Source organism: Herpailurus yagouaroundi, unplaced genomic scaffold (genome assembly GCF_014898765.1).
Source record: "Herpailurus yagouaroundi ecotype Mexico unplaced genomic scaffold, PumYag 198, whole genome shotgun sequence".
In the NCBI taxonomy this organism is placed as follows: Eukaryota; Metazoa; Chordata; class Mammalia; order Carnivora; family Felidae; genus Herpailurus; species Herpailurus yagouaroundi.
This window is the reverse complement of record NW_024412429.1, coordinates 8,118,790-8,141,802: the sequence shown is the minus strand read 5'-3', so window position 1 is coordinate 8,141,802 and position 23,013 is coordinate 8,118,790. Positions and strand designations below refer to the sequence as shown.

The 23,013-nt window shown below is 46.7% G+C and overlaps 1 protein-coding gene across 3 annotated transcripts in view; it reads right to left on the bottom strand.

Annotated features, from left to right (window-relative positions):
* The window catches only part of SLC22A2 (solute carrier family 22 member 2), a 31,430-nt gene that overhangs the window by 2,666 nt on the left and 5,751 nt on the right, over positions 1-23,013 (bottom strand). The window contains exons 3-10 of one of the 3 annotated variants that reach the window (XM_040448719.1): positions 20,521-20,675; positions 17,967-18,135; positions 13,648-13,762; positions 11,467-11,573; positions 9,913-10,127; positions 8,921-9,029; positions 8,271-8,383; positions 4,668-4,767 (exon numbers count right to left, since the gene is read on the bottom strand). In XM_040448719.1, coding sequence (XP_040304653.1) covers positions 4,668-4,767; positions 8,271-8,383; positions 8,921-9,029; positions 9,913-10,127; positions 11,467-11,573; positions 13,648-13,762; positions 17,967-18,135; positions 20,521-20,675 — 1,083 coding nt within the window. Of the gene's footprint in view, positions 1-4,667; positions 4,768-6,203; positions 6,320-8,270; positions 8,384-8,920; positions 9,030-9,912; positions 10,128-11,466; positions 11,574-13,647; positions 13,763-17,966; positions 18,136-20,520; positions 20,676-23,013 lie in introns of those variants that run through there. The other 2 variants (XM_040448721.1, XM_040448720.1) reach the window with 2 other exon arrangements.

Genomic DNA, 23,013 nt, shown 5'->3' with positions numbered 1-23,013 from the left:
CAACAACAGGAACCACAGCCGCAACAATAGTAACAACAACAGGAGCCACAGCCGCAACAATAGTAACAATGAAAACCTCAGCATCAGCAATATAAACAACAGCAACAACAGCAGTAAGAGTAACCACGGCAACAGCAACAGTAACAACGGCAAGAACAGCAACAACAGCAGCAATGACAGTAACAGTGGCAACAACAGGAACCACAGCAGCAACAGCGGCAGCAACAATACTAACAACAACAATAGGAACCACAGCAGCAACAATAGTAACGAGAACAGCAACCATAGCAACAAGAGCCCCAACAGTAACCATAGCAACAACAACAGCAATAGCAGTGACAACGGCAACAAAGACGACAACAGCAGCAGCAACAGCAGCCACAAGAGTGACCATGGCAACAACAACAGCAACAACGGTGACCACGGCAACAGCAGCAGGTACAGCAGCGGCGGCGGCACAGCTATGCCGACTGACTGGTGAGGAGCCCCAGCCGGCTCTGGACGCTCACTGCATTCTTCCGCTTGTGAGCCCGGCCGTCTGGGACCTGGGTGCCAGGACTAGCCTGGCTTTGTCACTTACTGGCCTCATGGACGAATCCTTCCATCTGTCTTGCCTTCATTTTTTTCAGTTGTCCAATGGGGTTAATAATAATAATAATAATACCTGGTCCATAGGGTTGGTGCCAGGATTAAATGAGGCAACACACGGGAAGGGCTTGGAAAGTACTGGCTAAAAGCTCTGAGCAAACGTTAGCCACTGTTACCCAATTTTACAGGAAAGGAAACAAGGGTCAGGGATGAAATAAGGTGTACGTTGGGAAATCCCTAGGGTCGTCTTTGTAACCAGGATGGGCTCAGGGCCCTCGGGAGCCCAGTGACTCGATGGGGGGGGAGGGAGTCCCGCCCTACCCTGTTTGTGCGCCTCTCCCGCAGGGTCTGGGACACCGGACCTGGGTCAGCTCTCCCGACGGAGGCAGCCTGCCTGCCCCCCAGGGCCAGCGTGGGGTGCCCCTACTCCGGGCCATCTACGCGTCCTGTGGGTTGCCCCTGCTTGTCTTTCCCCACAGGGGGGCCCTTTGCCCAGCCCTGCCTCGGCGTCCACGTCCTCACTCCCTTGTGCAGCCCTTCAAGCCTCACACAGGTCTGCCTTCCTTCTTCGAAAGGTGAGCCGGAGGATGTAATATGGACAGCAGAAAGGCGCAAACCTTCGCAGACGTATTTGTGGGTCACGTGAAGAGAAGGCGTGTAAAGCCACAGCAGGAATGATCTCCGCGATCCCCCTTTAGCCTGACGAACCAGCCTGACGAAAACGAAAGCCTCCTGCGAGGGGATGTGGATGTGTACGTCCCTGGGCTGAACTTCCCTGTCTCAACACCGTTCCGAATAGATTTTAAAATTTGATCCCCAGTCAGTGATCTAGGTACATATTTACCTATTTTATAGAAGAGCCATGAAAACTTCTGTGAACAATATCGGTGGTTATTGGGCATCCACAAAGGGCCCGCCTCTTTACATGCATGTATCTCGTCACAAAAATCCAATGAGTAGAAACTGTTGTCCCCATTTACAGATGAAGACACTGAGGCTTAGAAGAGTTAAGGCCACACGATAGGAAATGTCAAGACCTCGCCTATCAGACTCCACAGCCCCTGTCCTCCCCCACCACATATCCTTCCCACCTCTGGAGCTGGCTGGGAGAGCCTGGAGAAACCACAGTCGGAGATGCTCTAGAAGGAACTCAGCATGGGTCCCACAGCTATTTGGCGGGCACCCGCTCTGTGTGTGTGCCAGGCACCGTGCTAAGCTCTAGGGCTGTGGCAGTCAGTGGGGCACGATCTGTCTTCAAGACGACAGACGTCTTCAAGGGGACAGTAGTGTGCATGGGAAGCTTCACTGAGACGGGGGTCCAGAGGGGACAGTTGGTCTAGATCAGGGACCTCGACTCAAATGTCTGCAGGTACCGGGCAGAAGATACAAATGTAGCGGGCACAAGACAGTCGGGCCTGGTGGCACTGCAGCCTACACCAGCGGCCGTGCCCTTCAAAATGCCGAGCTGTCTCTCAGCTCCGACGAATCATCGACAAGAGGAAATGCCTGCTCCGTGTTACCAAATCCTCTGAATTTGTTTTCTTTAACAGATCCTGGGAATCCACTTTATGTGGACTTTCCCACTTAAAAAATACCCACGTGGGCCAAGCAAAGCGCTCGAGACCCTAGTGTCCTGTTGGCAGCCAGTGTGTGACCTCTGCTGAATTCAAGGGCCTCTTCTAATGCTGGCCTTCAAGCTCGGGGGAAAGCCTCCGACCACGGCGATTTCTTCTGCAGCAACATGTGCATAAGTACTGAACGTGTTAAAAGGGAACATCGTGGAGAATGGGTAAAATTCTGTTCAGTCCTCGGCATCAGCGGGCCAAAACTGTACTACAAATAAAATGCGTAAGAACATCTAAGCACACTGCATAAACAAACCTGTGGGGAGTGTGTCCTATGTTTATCTTTCTTAGATTTTCTTGTGTTTTTTTTTTTAAGTTTATTTATTTTTCTTGAGAGAGATAGAGAGCGAGTAGGGGAGGGGCAGAGAGAGAGAGAGGGAGGCAGAAGCCCAAGCAGGCTCCGTGCTGTCGGCACAGAACCCGATGTGGGGGCTTGAACTCACGAACCGTGAGATGGTGACCTGAGCCAAAATCAAGAGTCAGATGCTTAACCAACGGAGCCACTCGGGCGCCCCTCTTTATTAGATTTTCTTAAGTTTACTTTTTGAATAGGTTCATATGGTTCAAAATTCAGAATGTACAAAAAGGTATGCGTTGAAAATCCCTCCCGGGGCTCCTGGGTGGCTCAGTTGGTTAAGTGCTCAATTCTTGATTTCAGCTCAGGTCATCATCTCGTGGTTCGTGAGTTCGAGCCCTGTGTCAACCGTGTGGAGCCTGCTTGGGATTCTCTCTCTCCCCTCTCTGTTCCTACCCTCTGCTCACTCTCTCTCTCTCTCTCTCTCTCTCAGAATGGGTACATAAAAACAAAAAAAAAAGAAAATCTCTCCCACCTAAGTTCTCCGCCCACCAATTCCACAGATGGCCAATGTTACATCTTTTCCATCTTCTTTCAGAGATACAGTAAATACACATATATATGTATATGTATATAGATATTTAACACGGATATGTATTTATTCATTCTTTTTTTAAAATGTGTATTTATTTTTGAAAGAGAGAGAGAGACAGACAGAGCATGAGAGGGGGAGAGGCAGAGAGAGAGGGAGACAGAGAATCTGAAGCAGGTTCCGGGTGCTGAGCTGTCAGCACAGACCCCGACATGGGACTCGAACTCATGAACCGTGAGATCATGACCTGAGCCCACGTCGGACACTTAACCGACTGAGCCACCTGGGTGCCCCTATTTGTTCATTCTTTTTACAGAAATGGTAGAATATTTACTTTCTATATTTCCCTTTTTAAAATTAATAATATATCTGAGAGAACTTTCCTTATCAGTGCATGTAAAGCTGCCTCATTCTTTTTATTTTTATTTTTTTATTAAAAAAAAATTTTTAATCCTTATTTATTTTTGAGAGAGAGAGAGAAAGAGAAGCAGAGCCCCAGCGGGGGTGGAACGGAGAGAGAGGGAGACACAGAATCCGAAGCAGGCTCCAGGCTCTGAGGTGTCAGCACAGAGCCCGACGCGGGGCTTGAACTCACGAGCTGTGAGTTCATGACCTGAGCCGAAGTCAGACACCTAAACAACTGAGCCATCCAGGTGCCCCTGCCTCATTCTTTTTAATGGCTGCAGAGTATTTTACCGAATGACCTACCATAATTTGTATAATCAGTGGGCATTTAGGCTGTTTCCAATCTTTTCTTACATAGAACGCGGTCTTAAATAGTAATCTTGTGCCCCCGTAATCTTGTACATATATGCTCCCAGAAGGGTGGAAATTTCCGGGTAAAAAGAAATGCACATTTTTGATAGTATGGCCATCACAGAGAGTTCAAGTTTCTACTCCCACTGACAACACAGGGCGCCGTTTCCCCACGGTCCTTCCCAACATGATACGTTAACGAGCAGTTTAATCTTCGACAACCTCAGCTGTGAGTCGTGTGGTGTTCCTTTATACCTGTCTTACTATGGGAGATCTGAGCATATTTTCATACCTTTAAGAGTTGTTTTTCTTTTCTTTTCCCTGAACTACCTATTCAAGTCCTTAGCCCATTCTTTTTTCCTTTTGGGTGGTTCCTCTAATGGATTTGCCAGAGCCCTTTATATAGTGGGAAAACCAGCCCCTTGTTGAGGAGTAAATATTTGCTCCACATTTGTTATTATTATTTTTTAGACGCTGTTGGTTTTTCAATGCAGAATTCTTTATTCAGAAAGGCACACTTACTGATCTTCTTTTCAAAGGGATCTGGATTTTTTGCCCTACTTACACAGACCTTCCCCATTCTGAAAGTATCAGGGCATCTCCTAGCGTGTGTTCATTATTTTACTGTTTCTTTGTGTTTTGTTTTGTTTTGCTTTGCTTTGTTTTGTTTTTACCCTTCAGTCTTTGATTTCGTGTGACTCGATCTCAACGTACGGCAGGAGCTACAAATTCAACCTCCTCTTTTTTTTCCACCTGGCCTCAGAACTGGCCCAGACACGCACGCACAGAGGAGTTTCAGTTCCTTCCTTACCTCTGCATGTTCTCGACTTCGTCTATAGTCTCAGGCAAAGCCTTCCCTTTGGTCTCCGGAAGCAGCAACACCAGTACCCCAGCAACCAAGCCAATCACAGCTGAAGGTCAAACAGATGCAAAATCACATTAAGAACTAAAATGCGCAGGTTGGTTGTTTTAGCCTGACGTGGGGCTCGATCCCACGAACCGGGAGATCCTGACCTGAACTGAAATCAAGAGTCAGATGCTCAACCAACTAAACTCCTCAGGGGCCCCAAACATTCAAGTTTTATAATTAGAACTCCACTAATTTCTTCAAAAAAACGTTTGTGTGTGATTTTCTATAGTTACGGGTTTCTTTGCTCTCTCTGACTGTCCTATAAATATTTTGCTGATTCCAAACGCCGTTGGATTGCAATTCCTTATAGGGAGATGAAATACTTAACATTTTGAGTCAAGGTTATTCTAGGCTAGAAAACATTGCCATGATATTAAGATACATGGGAGTTAGAAAATAACTCTGAAAAAAAAATCAACTCCGAGGAAAGGAAGAACATAACCCTGCCAACATAAAGCACTTAGCAATGAAAATGAGTCAGAAACTTGGACCACTGTGAGCAAACAGAGGTAATGAATCATGTATTACTGTATCACAGTATGAAAAAGTATAGCCAGGCCTACGCTTTTAGTTTTAATTCGGGGGGTTGATAGAGTCTTTTGGTTGCTCCTTTTTCCCTTGTCTCCAGCTCTAATTTTTTGCACACGCTAGGGGGTAATCGTAAACATTAGGGTGTTTATGCTTCCTTAAATCCCCGCTAACATTTTGGGATTCTAAGGTCACATTTTATGCTTTGCTACGGTAGAATGCAGGAAGTAGGTGGGGGTTCTTCGCTGTTTTGGAGTTTCAAAAGAAGGGCACACTGGACTCCGTTTTGACATCTTTGCAAAATGGCAGGAGTAGAGGCCACCACGGTTCAGGATGCCGGCTGAAGCTCCGGGTCCCTGGGCTCCACTTCGGAGCCTCCACTCACTGGTCTCAGAGCCCTGGGAAATTCTCTTCTGAACCTCAGCCATGAAATGAGGTGACATCTCCACATCACATGCTTGCTGTGTGACTCAAGTGGCTTCCTGCCTGTTAAGTGGCCGTGTCCGCCACAGCGTATGAACGAGGTAGCTCTCCCCTCGGAGTCTCACCAAACCACCAACGATTCACTTGGTTGTAACTCGTGCAAACAATAAACATATTCCGTGGGCTTTGATCCTCTGAAGTAAGTGAATTATGTAGAGACTATAACAGATGGCTCAAATTGTCATCCCTTTAGCATTTTATATTTGCAAAGATAGGCCTAATGAACCAGATTATTGCTTTCTTTTTTTTTTAAGTTTTTTATTTATTTTTGAGAGGGGGCAATGAGAGAGAGAGGGAGTGAGAGAAAATCCCAAGCAGGCTCTAAACTGCCAGCACAGAGCCCGGTGTGGGGATCGAACTCACAAACCATGAGCTCATGACCTGAGCTGAAATCAAGAGTTGTGTGCTTAACCGACTGAGCCACCCAGGCGCCCCTGAACCGGGTTATTTCTTAAATCAGTTTTTTTTTTCCAGTGCTCTTCCAATTGGGGTTTTCCCAGCTTTGGATGTGTTGATTTTCAGGCTTCTGGAGAACCGCTTCCGGCGATTTCAAGACCACAGTTGGCGCACCATTAATGTGTGCAAAAGAAACGCAAAGGAATAAAAATGTCAAAGTGTTAGTTTCGCTTCCCAATAAAAATGGGAGTTGTCGGGGCGCCTGGGTGGCACAGTCGGTTAAGCGTCCGACTTCAGCCAGGTCACCATCTCGCGGTCCGTGAGTTCGAGCCCCGCGTCGGGCTCTGGGCTGACGGCTCAGAGCCTGGAGCCTGTTTCCGATTCTGTGTCTCCCTCTCTCTCTGCCCCTCCCCCGTTCATGCTCTGTCTCTCTCTGTCCCCAAAATAAATAAACGTTGAAAAAAAAATTTAAAAAAAAATGGGAATTGTCTTCGAGTTTACTTGAAACGGTGAAATGCAGCTAAAATCCTTTGTCTTTTCAAGGGGAAGGTGAATCCTGAGGGAGGATAACAGAGGCTCCTCTAGGTCTGGACCTTACGTTGCTCTGGTAAATGAAGTCTCTGTTCTTGACCCACAAATATCTCGCTGACCCATAATCACTCACTGCCCACCTAAGGGAGGGGCCGAGATTGAGGCGGTTCCACCTTCCTCCCCGGAAGGAAGGAGTCCACAGGGGCTTGTGGGACTCCTCCAAGTTGGAAAGTAGGCTCCGTGCGGATCCCTCAACCGGTGTGGGGAGAGGAAGGCGCCTGGGCCATGTAGGCCCCAGAGGTAAGTGGTACCAGCCACTCTGTGGCCAAATCATGCTTATCTCAGGGTAAAGAGCTCGTGTTCTCGCAACTTTGGCCATCTTGCTGTTACTACGTTGCAACACAGAAGACTTCTTTGGGTCTATTCCGAGGGGGAGTTCTATTGGCGGTGTGGAGCATTTGCTGGCAGATGCACAGCAGTGGAAAACCCCCCTCTCCCCTTCCCGAATCCCTTGAGAAGAGGAAGGAGTGGAGATGTTTGTGTGCAGCAATGCGCAGCATTAGGGGAAAAGCCATTTGGGTGTTTGTCCAATGTGCAGAGGGTCTTGTCCTCCCTCCCTCCGGTTAAGTGAGTGTTGGAGGCCCATGGGGGAAAATGTTACATTTTTTGTCAGATTAAAAGTGGTTCCCAGTGGATCTAAAAGAAGACGAAAATGAGTGCATTGAGGCCCCCCGGCTAACGTGAGAAGGTGAATGCTGTGTGCGTGAATCTGGACACCTCTCTGCGTGGCGCCCAGGAGAGGGTCGGTCTCACAGTCCCCGGCTGCGGGGAAGGGCAATGGCCATGAGTGAACGGAAGTGCCCAGGATTCCCAGAGCCCTTTGATAGCCTGCAGACCTTCAACACTGGCCTCTGTGGGCGAATTGCTGACAATTAGATTTGTCTCTGTCACTTCCCAGGCTGCAGGCTGGTCGGGGAGGGGAGGGCTCAGCACTGGTGCATTCCTTCAGTGTTGGAAGGAAGCACTGAGCCAATCCTCCTTGACTCTAACCGCCCAAGGAATCCGAGGAAGGGGTGCCCGACACCAGCACACGTGTACTGTTAAGCCAACGCGTCTCCTTAATGGTGGTCTTTGTTTCCCCTGGATTTTGAAAACGCGCTTTGCAAAACCATAACTGCCTTTCTTTGAAGTAATGTAGCGAAGAGTTGTGTATTTTCTCACGTCTGGCCATAGAGGAGGCAGAGTGAGCTCTTTGACAAAGAGACCCAAGGAGGGGTGGAAATCGGTGAGGAGACTTAGGGGTTTTCTTCAGGCAAATGTCTTTCCATCTTACTCCCTCTTGAACTTTGTACCACAAAGGCCGTGAGTCCTAGTGGGCTCCCATGCCTGGGTCTTAGTGTAGCTACTAATAGTATTACCAATACTAGTCTTACTAATGCTAAGAGTAGTTCTAATTACTAGCTGTGTTTAGTAGTCGCTGGTAGGCATGATACCTATTTTGAGATAGGAAAATGGCGGATGCTAGGAAAATAGGGTTTCATTCAGACATGTCTGAGGATCTCTTACCGAAAACCAGCAGTGGGAGCTCATGCCAGACGTTGGTGAGCCGGTAGACCAAGAACGGTGTGATAATGCCACCGATGTCGCACATGGAGGAGCAGACAAGGACACCGAGATTCCTGAAATGCAGGAAACGGATTGAACTTTTAGCTTCTCGCCGGATGGTAGTGATCCCCCACTGCCTCCACATAAATACTTCCCGACATCACTAAAATGTCTGTGAACTGGAAAAAAACCAAAAGGTTCACATTATTTTCAACCCACACAAATGGTGTGATACACAGTTCCATCCCTATTCTGTTGTGCTTATTTCATGTTAGCTGTTTTGAAGATTTTTAATGGGGGGGGGAGGTGATTTTACTCTTATCACCTGTCTTCTCTACGCTGTTCTGTGGTCCTGTGTGTGCTGTTTCTGACCACGCTCTCCTAGGGCCATTTGGTCATTGCTCTCTTGCAGTCAATACGCTTATTTCACCCTAGCCGTAAGTGTGAGATGTGGCGTCGTTACTGCCTTCACACGTTCTAATCTTCTCTTACCCGTGTTTTGGAAAGGAAGGCGTCCTCTGAAAAGGTGTCCCCCACTGGCACTTGTGCTAGGTCTAGCCAACAACCAAATGTCCCCACCACCCTCTTCATGTTGAGGAAAGCATGCTAACCTGATGAATGTGGGGTACAGTTCCGCGTTGACCAGGCAAACCATTTCGTAAGCCATCGTAATCCCCATCCTACCCAAGCACGCGACTGTAACTCTTAGCCACTGCAGATCTGAGGGGGAGAACACACACCAGTTACACACACAGCACTGGGTAATGGTCTCCAAACCCTGGTCTGCAAACAGTGCTCCAGAGGCATGCAAAGGGAAAGTCCACATTCCAGAATGGATTGAGAACGCAAAATGCTTCTTCTATAGACTCCAAGTCTTGAGCAAGATTCCCCACCTCTGTTAGTTTTAACTTGGACACAGTTCTAACAGTCTCTTTAGACCCCAGTCATTAATGATGACAGAATTATACCAGTTTTCAAAGCTGGGCCAACTCTAGTCTATAGAGGTCGCCCACAAGGAACAGTAAAATATGGAAATATTTTAAGTAATCGCTAATAACTGAAGGATGCAAACAAAGCTCCGAGTTGCTAAGAGGATTCTGTCGTATAGGTTCTTACTCTCCTTCGTTGAGAACGCATTTTAAAAAGAAGGAAAGGAACTGAATAAGTGTTCATTTGTTGCATTTACCTAAACTTCCTTATTTGTTCTGCAGAATGATGCAGGGAGGCCAAGGGAGTTGTCTGGATAGTGTCTGGGAAACACTAAAATAAGACTTTAACCCTGGGCCTGCTCTACCCCTGCAAAGCCCATGCTTTCTTTTCTGGGCCAGGCCAATGGTCTGTAGCATGAGTCCCCTTAGCCTTTCTTGTTCTAGTACATTACAGAACAATCAAGTGTGATTGTATTATGTCAGGCAACCTTTGGGTACAATTGTTCTTAAAGACAGGGTGGCTATATGGTTTGCTCAGAGAGGTCCCAGATACTGTGTTCACTCTTTCCAAATTGATTTGGATGACAAATTACATAGTCCTACTCTCAGAGGGCTATGACCTCCCTCTTCTCAGGGCCTTAGAAGACAAGACCCCAGCTTGGCCTGACACTTACCATCAGGGATAAAAACCGAGGCTAGGCAGGCTACCCCTGCCACCATATTTGATGCAGCCCATGGATAGCGGCGACCTAAACGGTCAATGGTGAGGATGATGAGGAGGGCGGCTGGAAACTCCACCAGGGCAGAGTAGAAGAAATCCAAGTAGAAATTGCTCCCTGCAAGGCCCATGTGCATGATGAGGCCCTGGTAGAGAACAGAGCTCGTGAACCTGAGCAAAGAGGAGAGCTCAGGTCAAGCCAAGCACCAAAAGCAAATCATCGAGAAGGAGCAGCTTCTGGAAGTGAGAGTGGTTTGTGGGTCACCTTTCTTTGTCATCTTAGTGCTATTCCCTCTCTTCCACTGCTTTTGCATCATCTGACCCACTGTGGTGGCTCGTTGTGAGCCCAGGACCAGGAAAGCAAAAGAAATTAAGATAACATTCCCTGGCCAAACTGAAAGGCAAGAAAAAATTCTTTCTAGAGTGATTTATTTGGTAAAACTGTATCAGTTTATTAGTGGCTGTTAATTATTATCTCTTTGTGGTTGTCTGATGGAATCGGGATCAAAAGGCTTGGCTACTCAATTCAAATTTTAGGAGACCAGGGACCCAAATGGGTTCCAACTTCCCAAATGGATACGGCCTCACTTCTTGAGGATTTCTCTTCTGACACCATCCAGATAGCATTTTGACGTTGTTTTTTTTTTGCTTTGTTTTGTCGACTGAAAGTGTTTGTCATCTGTAATGGAAACTAGGAAGACCCCTGGCAAGAGCCACAATTATTCAGAAAAGGAAAGAAGGCTAACGAAGCCACATTTCACTGCTTCGTGTTACGCGCAGTACTGTAAAGGGTGCCAGATTAATTTCTGGTGAGCCTTGCTTCTGCCAGTGGTTACAAATCTCCGTTTGGCCGGTGTCAGTCCAATGCACACTGAAAGGAAAGTTCACTGGACTAAGGAAGGCTTGGTGCAGGGTGAGGGCTCAGAGCTCCAGGAGAAGCCTGCAGACAGTGAAAACAATCATGCTTCAGCCACGGATTGTGGAGTTAGTGGATTACTCTTTGTGGCTTGTTCTCATTCGTAAGTTTATTTTTTTCTCCAATAGACAAGAAAAGGAAAAGACCCTTCCCTTGCTAGCCCTGTACAATAAGGAGAGATCTACACTCATCATAAGTATAGAACCAGGAGTTGTCCATTTTGGCTAAATACCGGAATCATCTGGAGAATGTTAAAATATCGGTGCCTTGGACCTTCCCTCAACCAATTAAATCAGTATTTTCAGGGGGGCAGTGTGGGGAGTCTCGGCTTGGTATTTTATAACCTCCTTTGGCAATGCCAAAGTCGAGAATGTGCTTATCTATGCTTTGGGACTGTAAGCCGATTTCAACATCTGCCCCCCCCCCCCAAAATGATATCAGGAAAACCTGCAATAAGTGAGTCCCCTCACCATCCACGGTCAATACCGATACTGGAACTAGGCTAGGTAACCGTGCTCTTGGTCCCTCCCTTAATGTGGATGATGGGGATTTAAAAAAATGTGGAGAGGTTCTGAAGTGAAAAACATTCCTTACCAGTTGTACATCAGGATCAAAGTGTGTTTCCTGATCTGAGGGGTTCTGACCAAATCAAGAAATGAAGGATTCAGCTTCTCGTCAGCTTCCTCATCAGGTCTGAGGCTCTAGGAATAGAAATCGTAGGAACAGCTTTGTGTGGTTAAAGACAGTGTCCCTGTATGTATGGAAACTGATTTGACAATAAATCTCATATGTCAAAAAAAAAAAAAAAAAAACCCAGGGAACAAAGGCAATGTCAAACCTGCAAGTCAAAAAAAAAAAAAAAGACAGTGTCCCTGTGTAGTACAGGGAATCACAACAGTAAGTGACACTTGCTGGGGGCTCATAGTGAGCCTTTCATATGTACTAGCTCGGCTAATCTGGACTATCCTGGAAGTTAGTGTCCACCTTTTTTCACCCCTTTCACAGAAGAGGAAGCTGGGATTTGGGGGAGTTGGGTAACTCATGTGCCTCTGTCAAGGGGCCCTTGGAGGTAAAGCACAGGGGGGCAGGAGGAGGCCTGGCTCAGCGGCCCTGAGGGCTGAGGGCACGGGGCGCCCTCTCTGCAGGACCGGCTGGGACCCCGCAGTCAGGAAGCTCTGCTCCGGGACCCTTGCACTGGGAGCAGCTCTTTATCGCCTAGAGCTTGTTAGAATGAAAGACCTGGGCCCCCATCCAGACAGACTGAATCGGAATCTGCGTTTCCACAGGGTCCCAGGTGCACCCTGTGCACAAGTATTAACGCTCCAGAAGCTCTGCTCTAGGAGAAAATAGTAGGTGGTGGAGTTGAGACCCAATCTCCAGGGTTCAGGAAGCAGAATATTCGCAAAAACCACTCCTTCTGAAAGCAACACTGGACGAGTGCTAAAAGCCCGAGGACAAGAGGAAGAACCTCCAGCGGACTTACCGCTCTTCTGTGAACCTGAACTTTGGCCAGAGTGACTCACGTGCTTTAATCCCTGACCAATTTCTGAAATGGCCTAAAACTTAATCAGTGCTTGGCTGGTCATCAGCGGAAAAGACTGTCTACCCAACCACCAGAAACCAGAGAAGAAGTGAAAAAAAAAAAAAAAAAGGGCTCTCAGGGGCCCCCCCGGGTGACTCAATCAGTTAAGCGTCTGACTCTTGATTTTGGCTGAGGTCACGGTCTCATGGTTCATGAGTTTGAGCCCCATGACAGGTTCTGTGAGACAGCACGGAACCTGCTTGTGATTCTCTCTCTCCCTCTCTCTCTGCCCCTCCCTCACACACTCTCAAAATAATACATAAAGAAACTCAAAAAAAGAAAAAAAGCCTCTGAGTCCCCAAATGCTCAACTCCAAAGTCATATAAATCGCAAATGCTTACAGAGAACCTATCTTAGATCCTCACACAGAGATGAATTACTCTTATTTTGACAGAGTTTTCCTATCAGCTTGATTTTCTCTGTTCTGTCCCACCAGGTAGAAAGGCTTAAGTTAAAGGTGATGAGGTCTCCTAGAGGCAAAACACCAAATGCAGAGAAAATGGGCACCCCAGCCACTTGTTTTGTTTTGTTTTGTTTTGTTTTGCAGAAGGCAGGAGAGAGCTCACGATGTTTTGGGACATTTTCTATCCAAAATGCTTAAAATTCTAAGAAATTATTTGTATTTTTTTTTAATTTTTTTTTTTCAACGTTTATTTATTTTTGGAACAGAGAGAGACAGAGCATGAACGGGGGAGGGGCAGAGAGAGAGGGAGACGCAGAATCGGAAACAGGCTCCAAGCTCCGAGCCATCAGCCCAGAGCCTGACGCGGGGCTCGAACTCACGGACCGCGAGATCGTGACCTGGCTGAAGTCGGACGCTTAACCGACTGCGCCACCCAGGCGCCCCAGAAATTATTTGTATTTGAAGACTCTTGCCTCTGTGAGCCCCTCCCCCTCCCCGATCTGGTAAGGAAGACATCGGGTAGTTGGGTACAAGTGGCCCACACAGCCTTGGGTGGCACATGATAGAAACTCCTCATTTGCCTTTCAGTGATTTTCAGTTTCCTTTTCCTTTTATGCTTTGGATCTATTTAGAATCCAATATATTACTGGGGACCATGAATCCGAGTACAACGGAAACATCCTGTTGCACATGGTGGGCCCCTTCTATGACTCCCCATTGAGAACATACGGCTTTACCAGATTCTCCTTCGTCACCGTTCCATCATTTGATAGTTCAGCCGCTGGCTCACCTGAAGGGAGGTTGGCAGAGATTTTCCATTTTTCTTTGCGATGTGCTTGATGATCCTCATGGCTTTAGCATTTTTGTTCTGGGAGATCAGCCACCTTGGAGACTCAGGGATGCACCTAGGGAATAGCATAAGTGTTATCAGAGCTGTTCAGTGGGGGATGGGTGGAGGTCTTACTGAACCTTCTTCCCGCAGTGGTCATAGTCAAGTGTCTGCAAGTGAGGTTGGGGTGGATCTACAAAGGAAATAAAACGGTGCAGGGGCGGCACAGCAAAGGAAATCGACAAAAACAGAAAGCAGCCTACTGAATGGGAGAAAGCATTTGCAAATCATGTGCCAGGTTAAGAGGTTCATACCCCAAATATATAAAAGAACTCATACAACTCAGTAGCAAAAACCCAGAAAATCTGATTTGGAAAATGGGCAGAGGATCCTAATAGACATTTTTCCAGAGAAGACATACAAATGGCCAACAGGTACATGAAAAGATGCTCAACATCACTAATCACCAGGGAAATAGAAATCAAAACCATGAGAGGATATCACTTCACATCTGTTAAGATGGCTAGTTTCAAAAAGACAAGCAATAAACTCTGACAAGGGTGTGGAGAAAGGGAAACCCTTATGCACTGTTGGTAGGAGCATAAACTGGAGCAGCCACTATGGAAAAGAGTGTGGAGTTCCTCAAAAAATTAAAAATAGAAAGCACAACATGGTCTAGCCATTCCACTTCTGGGTATTTATTAGAAGGAAACAAAAATACCAATTCAAAAAGGTATATGCACTCCTGTGTTTACTCCAGCAAGTCATGGAAACACCATAAGTGCCCGGGGATGGATGAATGAATGGCTGAAGAAGATGTGGTGTATATTACACAATGAAATAGTATTCAGCCATAAAGAAGAATGAAGTCTTGCCATCTGACAACATGGGTGGGCCTAGAGGGTATTACGCTAAGTGAAATAAGTCAGAGAAAGACAAACACCACATGATCTCACTTATATGTAGAATCCGAAACAAACAAACAGACCGAGCTCATAGATACAGAGCACAGATGGGTGGTTGCTGGCGGAGGACGTGGACAACATCGGGGCAGGGGGTCAGAAAGCACAAACTTCCAGTTACAAAAGAATTAGAAGCCCTGAGAATGCGACGTATGGTGCGGTGACTACGGTTAATAGAACCGTATTGCATGTTTGAAAGTTGCTGAGACAAGCCGTCTTCAAAGTTCTGTCACAAGAAAAGAATTTTTTACAATTTTGCAGAGGCTACGTGGGTTTTTCCTCCCTCACACGCTGACTTGTGTTCAGCCTTGTGCAGGAGACTTTTGGGGCATCCTCTTCAGAGTCCCCGGTGGTCAACCGGATGCCCAGGCAGGAGGAGAGGCAGGTCAGCTGGGCTTTGCGAGTGCTGAGATCTGCCGGGTATGGGGACAGCGGAATGCAGTTCCCTCACGGGGGGAAACCAAGTACTTCACGTATATTATTGTGAGAGCTGATTTCTCAAAGGAAGGAGGTAAGAGTTTGAGATAAGACGGTGGCAGAGCTTAAAAGCCAGATTGCTGGATCTGGCAGGACAAGGGGTGGGCGGCCCTGTACCTCCTGGAGCAAGACTGTAGCCACCTGGATCTGTGTTTGGAGAGCATTCTTGGAGTAGCTGGTTCAGGGTCGATGGGAGGAAGAGGGACTGGCAGGAAGGAGGTTGAAGGACCGCCCTGGTGGGAGCTCTGGCACAGAGTCCGGAAGGCCCCACGTCGGGGCCTCACCCTGGGGGAGAAAGCTGCTCTGAGAGGGCCCAAAAGGAACTCGGGATGGATATTTGTGGGAGTGCCATGGAGAGAGGAATCAAGTCCAACTCCTCAGTTAAGGCTCGGCATCAGGAACAGAAATGTGGTGCTCGGCGGCGGCCAATCCACAGCTCACGGTGAGCATCCTTTCTGCCGTGATGCGGTAGCATGATTTTCCTAGATCACACTTGACGCACAAGTTCAGCCCAGTCGCTCACACCCCCAGAAGCAGAGTCGGCCGAGCCGGGTGTCAAGCGAGCTGAAGGGTCAAGGAGGACCCGGGAGCCACGTCGGAGAAGACAGGAACCAGAAATGGCTAGCCTCCCAGTGGAACGTCTGGATGGATCCTCGGAGGCATACCCAGATAGGTACAGAGCTGCCCGGTAGAAGAGAAATTAATTTTTTGAAGCTCTCAGTGCAGAATTGGGAACCCTGGGTAAACATGCCGGGAAGGTAAATTCCGGGTCAATGAGAAGTCTCTTGAAGACGAGCTTTGGGTTCTGCAGTGAAGTCGCTTGCTTGATGACAGAGTAAGAGCGAGAACAGTTTTCCAGCAGAGGCTGAATAATGATCCTCTGGGGGCGTTGCTCTGGGGCTCCAGCCCTGGGCAGGAAGCTGTGCCAGAGGGCTTCTAATGTCACCTCACCTCTAAGAGCTGACAGCTACTGGGACACACATGCCAGTCCCACAGTGTCAGGTGAACAGCTGATCCCAACAAGCAGCGAAACGTGAAGGTTACAGAGACATGAGAGAGATGCCACTGGGCAGGGGACAGGGCCCCCCACTGGCCTTGGTCAGCCTGCATGGAGCCCCTCCTCTGGTGACCATCGCATCCCCTCCTCCCCTGTAGCCCACCCCCTACCCCTTCTAGCCATGGCACCGCCTCTGTGTTCTGTCCTGGCTCCTTGTCCTCAGCTAGGCTTTCAGAATTTAGTATATTTTTTGTGTGTGTTCTGCCCCATTCGCTTCCTCTCCGGGCTCTGCTCCTTTCCTCTGAGGGGCTGCCTCTATCCCCTACCCACCAACGGGGGGATTTTTCTTGAATTCCTGATCCTCAGGTTCAACCGCCCCTGGCCGTGTACACGTTGATGTCCTTTCCAGATGGATCTCAGATTCGGCGTGTCCAAAGCTCGCCCTCATCATCCCTCCTTTCAAACCCACCCCTCCTCCTGTACTCCTTATCTCAGCACGTGCAGACACAGAAGCCTCCACTCCACCCACGAGGCACTTCCTCTCCCTAAACCTTCCCATTTGGTCTCCACCAGGCTCTGTCCCTGCTCGCTGATGAAACTTATTTCCAGTTTTCTCCTCTTCATAGGCCACCACTTGTCTTAACTCAGGCTCTGTCTCTCTTGCAAGGATTATGGCGATAGTCCCTTACTTAACCTCTTTGCCTCCACTCTTCCCCCTAAACACCTGTTTTCTACTTTATATCTCCACTGATTTTCGATGATGTAGTCCCATCACGGAGGTCGCAGAATTGGAAGTAAATGAAATTTGATTCTATTGAGTAAAAATGGCAAGAAGCAACACATCAGAGGTGATCAGAACTTGGATGAGAGATGCACCTTTTCTGTGATGCTAAAGCAGCAGGAGAACAAAACCGTTGAAAGATTTTTAGGCAGGAAGGGAACACGGTGGAACTAATTTTAGAAATGGAGTGTGAAACATGCATTGGAGGATATGGAAGAGCGAATGTCAAAGAAACCAGGGTGAGTCTATCGTGGGGGTGGCTTCAGAGATATAAAGGAGATAGAATGGATATGGGAGGGAGGTAAGGGTCCCTCTCAGAGTTTGACCGGATTTTGGAGGAGAACCAGGCTTTCTGGAAAGGGTTGAGATGCTTAATTCTTAGGATGACTCTAGGAGGAACAGGTGACTACGTCCAGAAAGTGATTTCTTGCTTGAGAGAGGGATTTGCACGGTAACCTAACATCCCTCTTGTTTTATTTCAGGTAAACTCGCATTAGGAATTTCTGATAGTTTCTGCTGCTTCCACGGTTTCCCCGGCAGGTGTGACAAACAAGTTTCACATGTCCTGGTGACTCTGACTGACATGGTCTGCCTGATCTGGGAATAAAGACTGCTGGATTGATTGGAGATGTGTGCCTTGGGCAGAGATGTGGGAAGTGGTAACACTTGCACGCTAAAGTCTCCTCTGAGCAGGGATGGAATGAGAATAGTAATATTGTCAACCTCTGCCAAGGGCATTACAGCCACTAAAAGTTAATGTAAACACCACATTAATAATGTAAAAAGATGTGAGTTATACAACTCTTAAGCCCGAAGCAAAAGGACATTTGATTTCCAGAGGGCAAGACACGTTGAAGTTCATGGGGGTTTTTTTGTTGTTGTTTTTGTTTTGTTTTGTTTTGTTTTGTTTTTATCCCTGAAACACTGACCTGGGCTTTCCATGAAGGGAAAGAGTGAAGGACACCTTGCAATACAGAAGGATGGTGTGCATTAAGGAGAGGTAGCCTTTTCAGGAAAACAAAATAGTTCAACTTATTTCCTTTTTGGTTCCAAATGGACTTACCAGTAATAGAGCAAGAAGAAGACGTTGGGCAGGGAAACAGTGAGCTGGAGCCACCTCCAGTGAGGAAGCACGTATGCCACCCCCACCAGCGCCAGGAGCCCAACGGTGAAGGCCATTTGGTAAACGATGCCCACTGTTCTCCGATAGCTCAGCCCGACAAACTCTGTAACTGCAGAGAGAATCCAAACGGTCAACGCAAGTCAGTAGGACAGGGAGTTGGCCATCCAACTTCGGGGAAACTAGAGTGCCAGCCTCAAAAAAGAGTCCAAGTTCTAGAATGTTGTATACAACTTTCTGAATAATTTTAAGTGTTCTTTGGGACTGATTTTGTTATAATGTTGCTGTTGTAGTAATATAAGATCTTGTAATTCCACATTGGGTTGGGGGGGGGAGGCCTGTCAGTGTGAGCAAACTGTTTGATCGATAGAATAATTTCCAGGGAAAATGTGACTGGATTTCAGATACATGCAAAAAAAAATGTTTTTTTGAAGCAATCCAAAGTTTTTATTTTTTTAAGTTGTGTTTGCTTTTTTTTAAAACACTTTTTTAAAAGTTTATTTATTTTTAAGAGAGAGACAGAACATGAGCTGGGGAGGGGCGGAGAGAGAGAGGGACACAGAATCCGAAGCAGGCTCCAGGCTCTGAGCCATCAGCACAGAGCCTGATGCGGGGCTGGGACTCACAAATCCCGAGATCATGACCTGAGCCGAAGTCAGATGCTTAACTGACTGAGCCACCCAGGTGCCCCATGTGATTGCTTTTTTTTTTTTTTTTTTACGTAACCCAGTTGTTTCTAATTGCAAAAGTTTGATCTAGAGTAGTAAGGCAGGGGTAATTTACGATGTGAATAAATGGATCAAGCACTGAATTGAGATTGTAAAGGATTCTTATGTAAATAAACATCTCTTATAAGAGTTAAGTATTTTCTTGCCAATCCTAATAATGCATGTAAATGTCTTGGAAACCTAGCAGTGGGTTTCCCAACTGATTGGAGTCTGCTAGCATTGGCTTGCACGAACTGCTTTATAAATTTTCAGGGATTTTGCAACTTGGTCATTAAACCCATTAACCTCAGTCATGGTGGGAGTATTTACAACTTAGATATCAGACAACTCCACAAATCAGGGCTCTTTATTTTCCAAGAGCCAGGTTGGCAGCATAGCTCTGCATGTGGCATATGAATCAGCTTTCCCCCATTCCATGGCTCCACCCTGACAGATGTATGAAGTCTGCAGGACATGGATTTAGGGGATAGTCATTTCGTTATCGCAAACACTCTAGAACTTCAATTCCAGATATTCCACGAGCCACAGACCTTTTGCTTTAAATGTTTAGGAATCGTATTCAAGACGTCAACTATTTATAAACCAAATATAAATGCGCCCCCAAACATTTCTAGAAATTACTGCCAATTATCAAAAAGTATTTAAAACAGAGTTAAACAAAAGTCTGTAAGTGCTCAATAAATAGAAATATCTGCCTTTCAAAGTGGTTGCGGCCACGGAGAGGTCTGAGGGTGGTGGGGAGAGAAGAGGTCAAGCAGCAAGGTGTACCTCAAGGACATTCAGAGGGACTGGAGAAGAGATTAATGGGCAGAAGGCCGAAATTTAAATTTATACAATGAAATTACACATATTTCTACATCTCATGTGTTCTAAAAACCAATTACTGGTTGAATAACTGTACATTAATTAATTCCTTCGTTGCCTGGGAATACGTTGGGGAGGTGCCTACCAAGACAGTAGCCTTCTGCATCTCACAGAGTTCCCCAAATTAACTTTACCAGGTGCAATTTTAAGCACACATATTCCAGCTCTTCGTATTCTAGTTCTCATGGTTAATGAGAGTTTTATGATGGTGATGGTTTGGATTTCAAAGCGCCCATTTCCCTTTGTATGGATGCTCTTTGAATGTAGCCAGGGGCAAGTAATGATGGCGTTAACCCCCCAGATCTAATTATGGTGCTAATTTTTCTCACCATGGCTTTAAAGGCGCTATGCTATTTATTGGGATTCAAGTATTCTCCCGGACTCCGTGGAGTTTAAGCATAACTGGCTACCAGTGTGTGGGATGAAATGATATTCCTGGTCAGACAAATGCCTGTCGAATCTAGATTGCCTACGGGGCTTATATTCTCCGTTTTCTTGTATATAAATTGAGGAGAACAGTGGTTTGCAAGAATCCATTTATGCAAAGCAGTGAAGTCCCTCATAAAGCTGACGTATGTCTCACCGTTGAATTTTCTTTATGTATAGACCCGGAGGGCTAGATTTTTCTCTGTATGTAACACCCCCGGGTATAGAAAGCTTTTTCCTAAAAAGTTATATTAGAATCTGGATGGTATGTTTATCCTCATTTCTGCCTTCATTGTTTTCTTTATAGAAAGAATGTAGACTGAGTTGCTGACAAGATTTTAGAAATACTTTTGATAGAGAAAAAAAAATCTCCCAACATTTTCTTGAAGCTGGGCCCGTTTTGGGGCCCAGCCCTTCCCTTCTCCTATGGATTTTGGCACAATGTCACTTAATTCTCCAAGCAGCAGCCACATTCTTACTCAGGATGTAGCCTATAAACCAGCCTGCCTTGCTGACCAGCCCCTGGATCAAACGGAAAATTAACACCCAGGTATAGTTTGGGGAAATGGCCAGCAGGAGTCCTGATGCAGCATTTATGAGGATCGTAACCAGTAGGCAGAGCTTACGGCCAAACCTGCAAGGAGAGAAAATAGAATTAGATTAGATTCATGAAGGCTGTAGAAAATGCACAGAAGTTATGGAAGTCTCAAGAGGAGGTTGGCTCTGAATTAGGCAAACTCAGGAGACGCGGATTGATGCCCACCTAGGGAGGATCCCTGACTTTAGGTCAGTTTACTTTAGTACTTTTCCCCAGGGCACTCTGTGAAAATTCTATGCCTCAGTCACCCCAGGGCCCCAGAACCTTCTCAGTCTCACGCTGTGGAGGGTCTTCAGGCTGGGCGACTCTTCCAGGCCACCCAGGGGCCCATCTGGGTCTTCCATCATCCTATAAGCTGGGGCCTCTGCACCAACAGTCTCCACCAACTGCCCACCCCAGAGAGTTTTTCTTTCAGAAAAACAAAAATTTCAATACTGCCTTTGGACTTTGTGGTATTTGCATGTCTCCCCGGAAATGGTCTCTGGTGTCAGCTGCGGGGGCAGAGGGCCTTTGTCATGGAGTACCCCAGGTTAGCTTCTTCACATTCTATCTGAGAGACTTGGGTTTTCATCAGCTTAGGGACCTGGAGAGGGTCCCAGGACACAGAGGAGGGGAAAACTTTGAAACCTGGTTGAATCTTGGCCTTACCAATTACTCCGATGTCTGTGTTAGTCAACCTTTCTGTTTCCTCAGCTGGAAAAGACCTGTCCTACCCAGTCGACAAGAGGGTTAAGTGAGATATTACACGGAAAGAGCTAGAGACACTGGCTTCCTTTCCCCCCATGTCTTTCCTTCTGTGTGTCAAGCAGGCTGTCTGAGAGTTGACTTGGGGCAGAGCACTGCTAATTCATGTTGTCATCGCGTCCGCCTTGTTTTGTTCTAAGAATCATCCTAGTTGGCCGTTAATGGGTATTTTAAAGATTCTTCATAGAAGGCAATGTTTTAGTCAGTCTTTGCTTATCCACTGCAAACTCAAGTCACGGACTGTTTTATGTCATTCCTTTGCACATTTGATGGTGGCTGAATATTTTTTAATAGTTACTCTGCTCCTAGGCTACTACGTCCTAGCGACCATTTCAATACCAGCTGACCATTTGAAAATAATCCACGACATCCTTAACAATTATCGGGGAATGTTAATGTTTTAAATCGGAAATTGAAAGATCAAGCATTCTCATGAGTAATAAATGTAAACCGCTGAACTTCTTTCTTTTTTTTTTTTTTATGGCGACTTATTTATTTTGAGAGTGACAGAGCACGATCATGCATGAGCTGGGGATGGGCAGAGAGGGAGAGAGGGTGAGAGAAAATCCCAAGCAGGCTCCATGCTGCCAGCGCAGAGCCCGACGTGGGGCTCAGTGTCACAAACGGTGAGATCACGACCTGAGCTGAAATCAAGAGTTGGACGCTTAACCGAATGAGCCACCCAGGTGCCCCTAAACTGCTAAACTTCTTAAGACACTGTTGGGACCATTGATTTCTTAATTCTCAGCCAATGGTTCCCCACTGTAAATATCTGCCTCTTTGGCCTTTTATTCAAAGTCTTCCAAAATCCCATCTTGACAAAATGTGTTAGCCTTTCATCTCCCGTGTCCTCCTACCCACACCCCTTCCTTTACTCTGAAAGAGTCTTTAAACATTTGTTCAGGTGATAGCTCTTTAGCTTCCAAAGTTGACCTGGGCCTCCCATACTAGTCACGCTCCTGCAGATGGACAAAATCCTGTGGCTGATAAGAGGGAATATTTACCATTGGAAACTGAGAGCATGAAAACCTTCAGAAAATCAAATCTGTGATGCAGAAAACCTTCAGCGGGGGACACGTGCCAAATAAAGTCACGACGCCATTACAAAACTATGGCATGGTTGGGAGAAGTTTTGGAGATCTGGGATAGTGGTTTGGGACTTTTTCTGCCTGCAACACAACCACGTAAGTGGTTAAATGAAAAACAAAGAGCTGAAACAGGAGAGGGGGGTGGATTCCAGTATTTCTGGCTTCATACGTATTTGACTACTTGTCACTCAGAATGTGGGCAGGGTCATCCGCATCGTGTAGGAGGGGTTAGAAATGCAGGCTCGGGGCTCACTCTAGGCCTGCTGGATCCGAATCAGAGTTTTAACAAGATTCCCAGCTGGTTTACATGAACATTAATGTCTGGGGGGCACTGCTTTCATTTCACCGAGCCTCAGGTTCCTCATCTGCAAACTGGGAATAACAAAATCATGTTTAAAAGGCTGTGATGAGTCTAAATGACCTATAACACATCAGTGTGCCCAGTACAGTGCCTGGCACATGGTCGGTAGCAGAGAACTTGTTTTGGAAGATTTCACATAGCTGGGTAAGTTTGACTATGACCCGTTGAGACTCCGATTCTG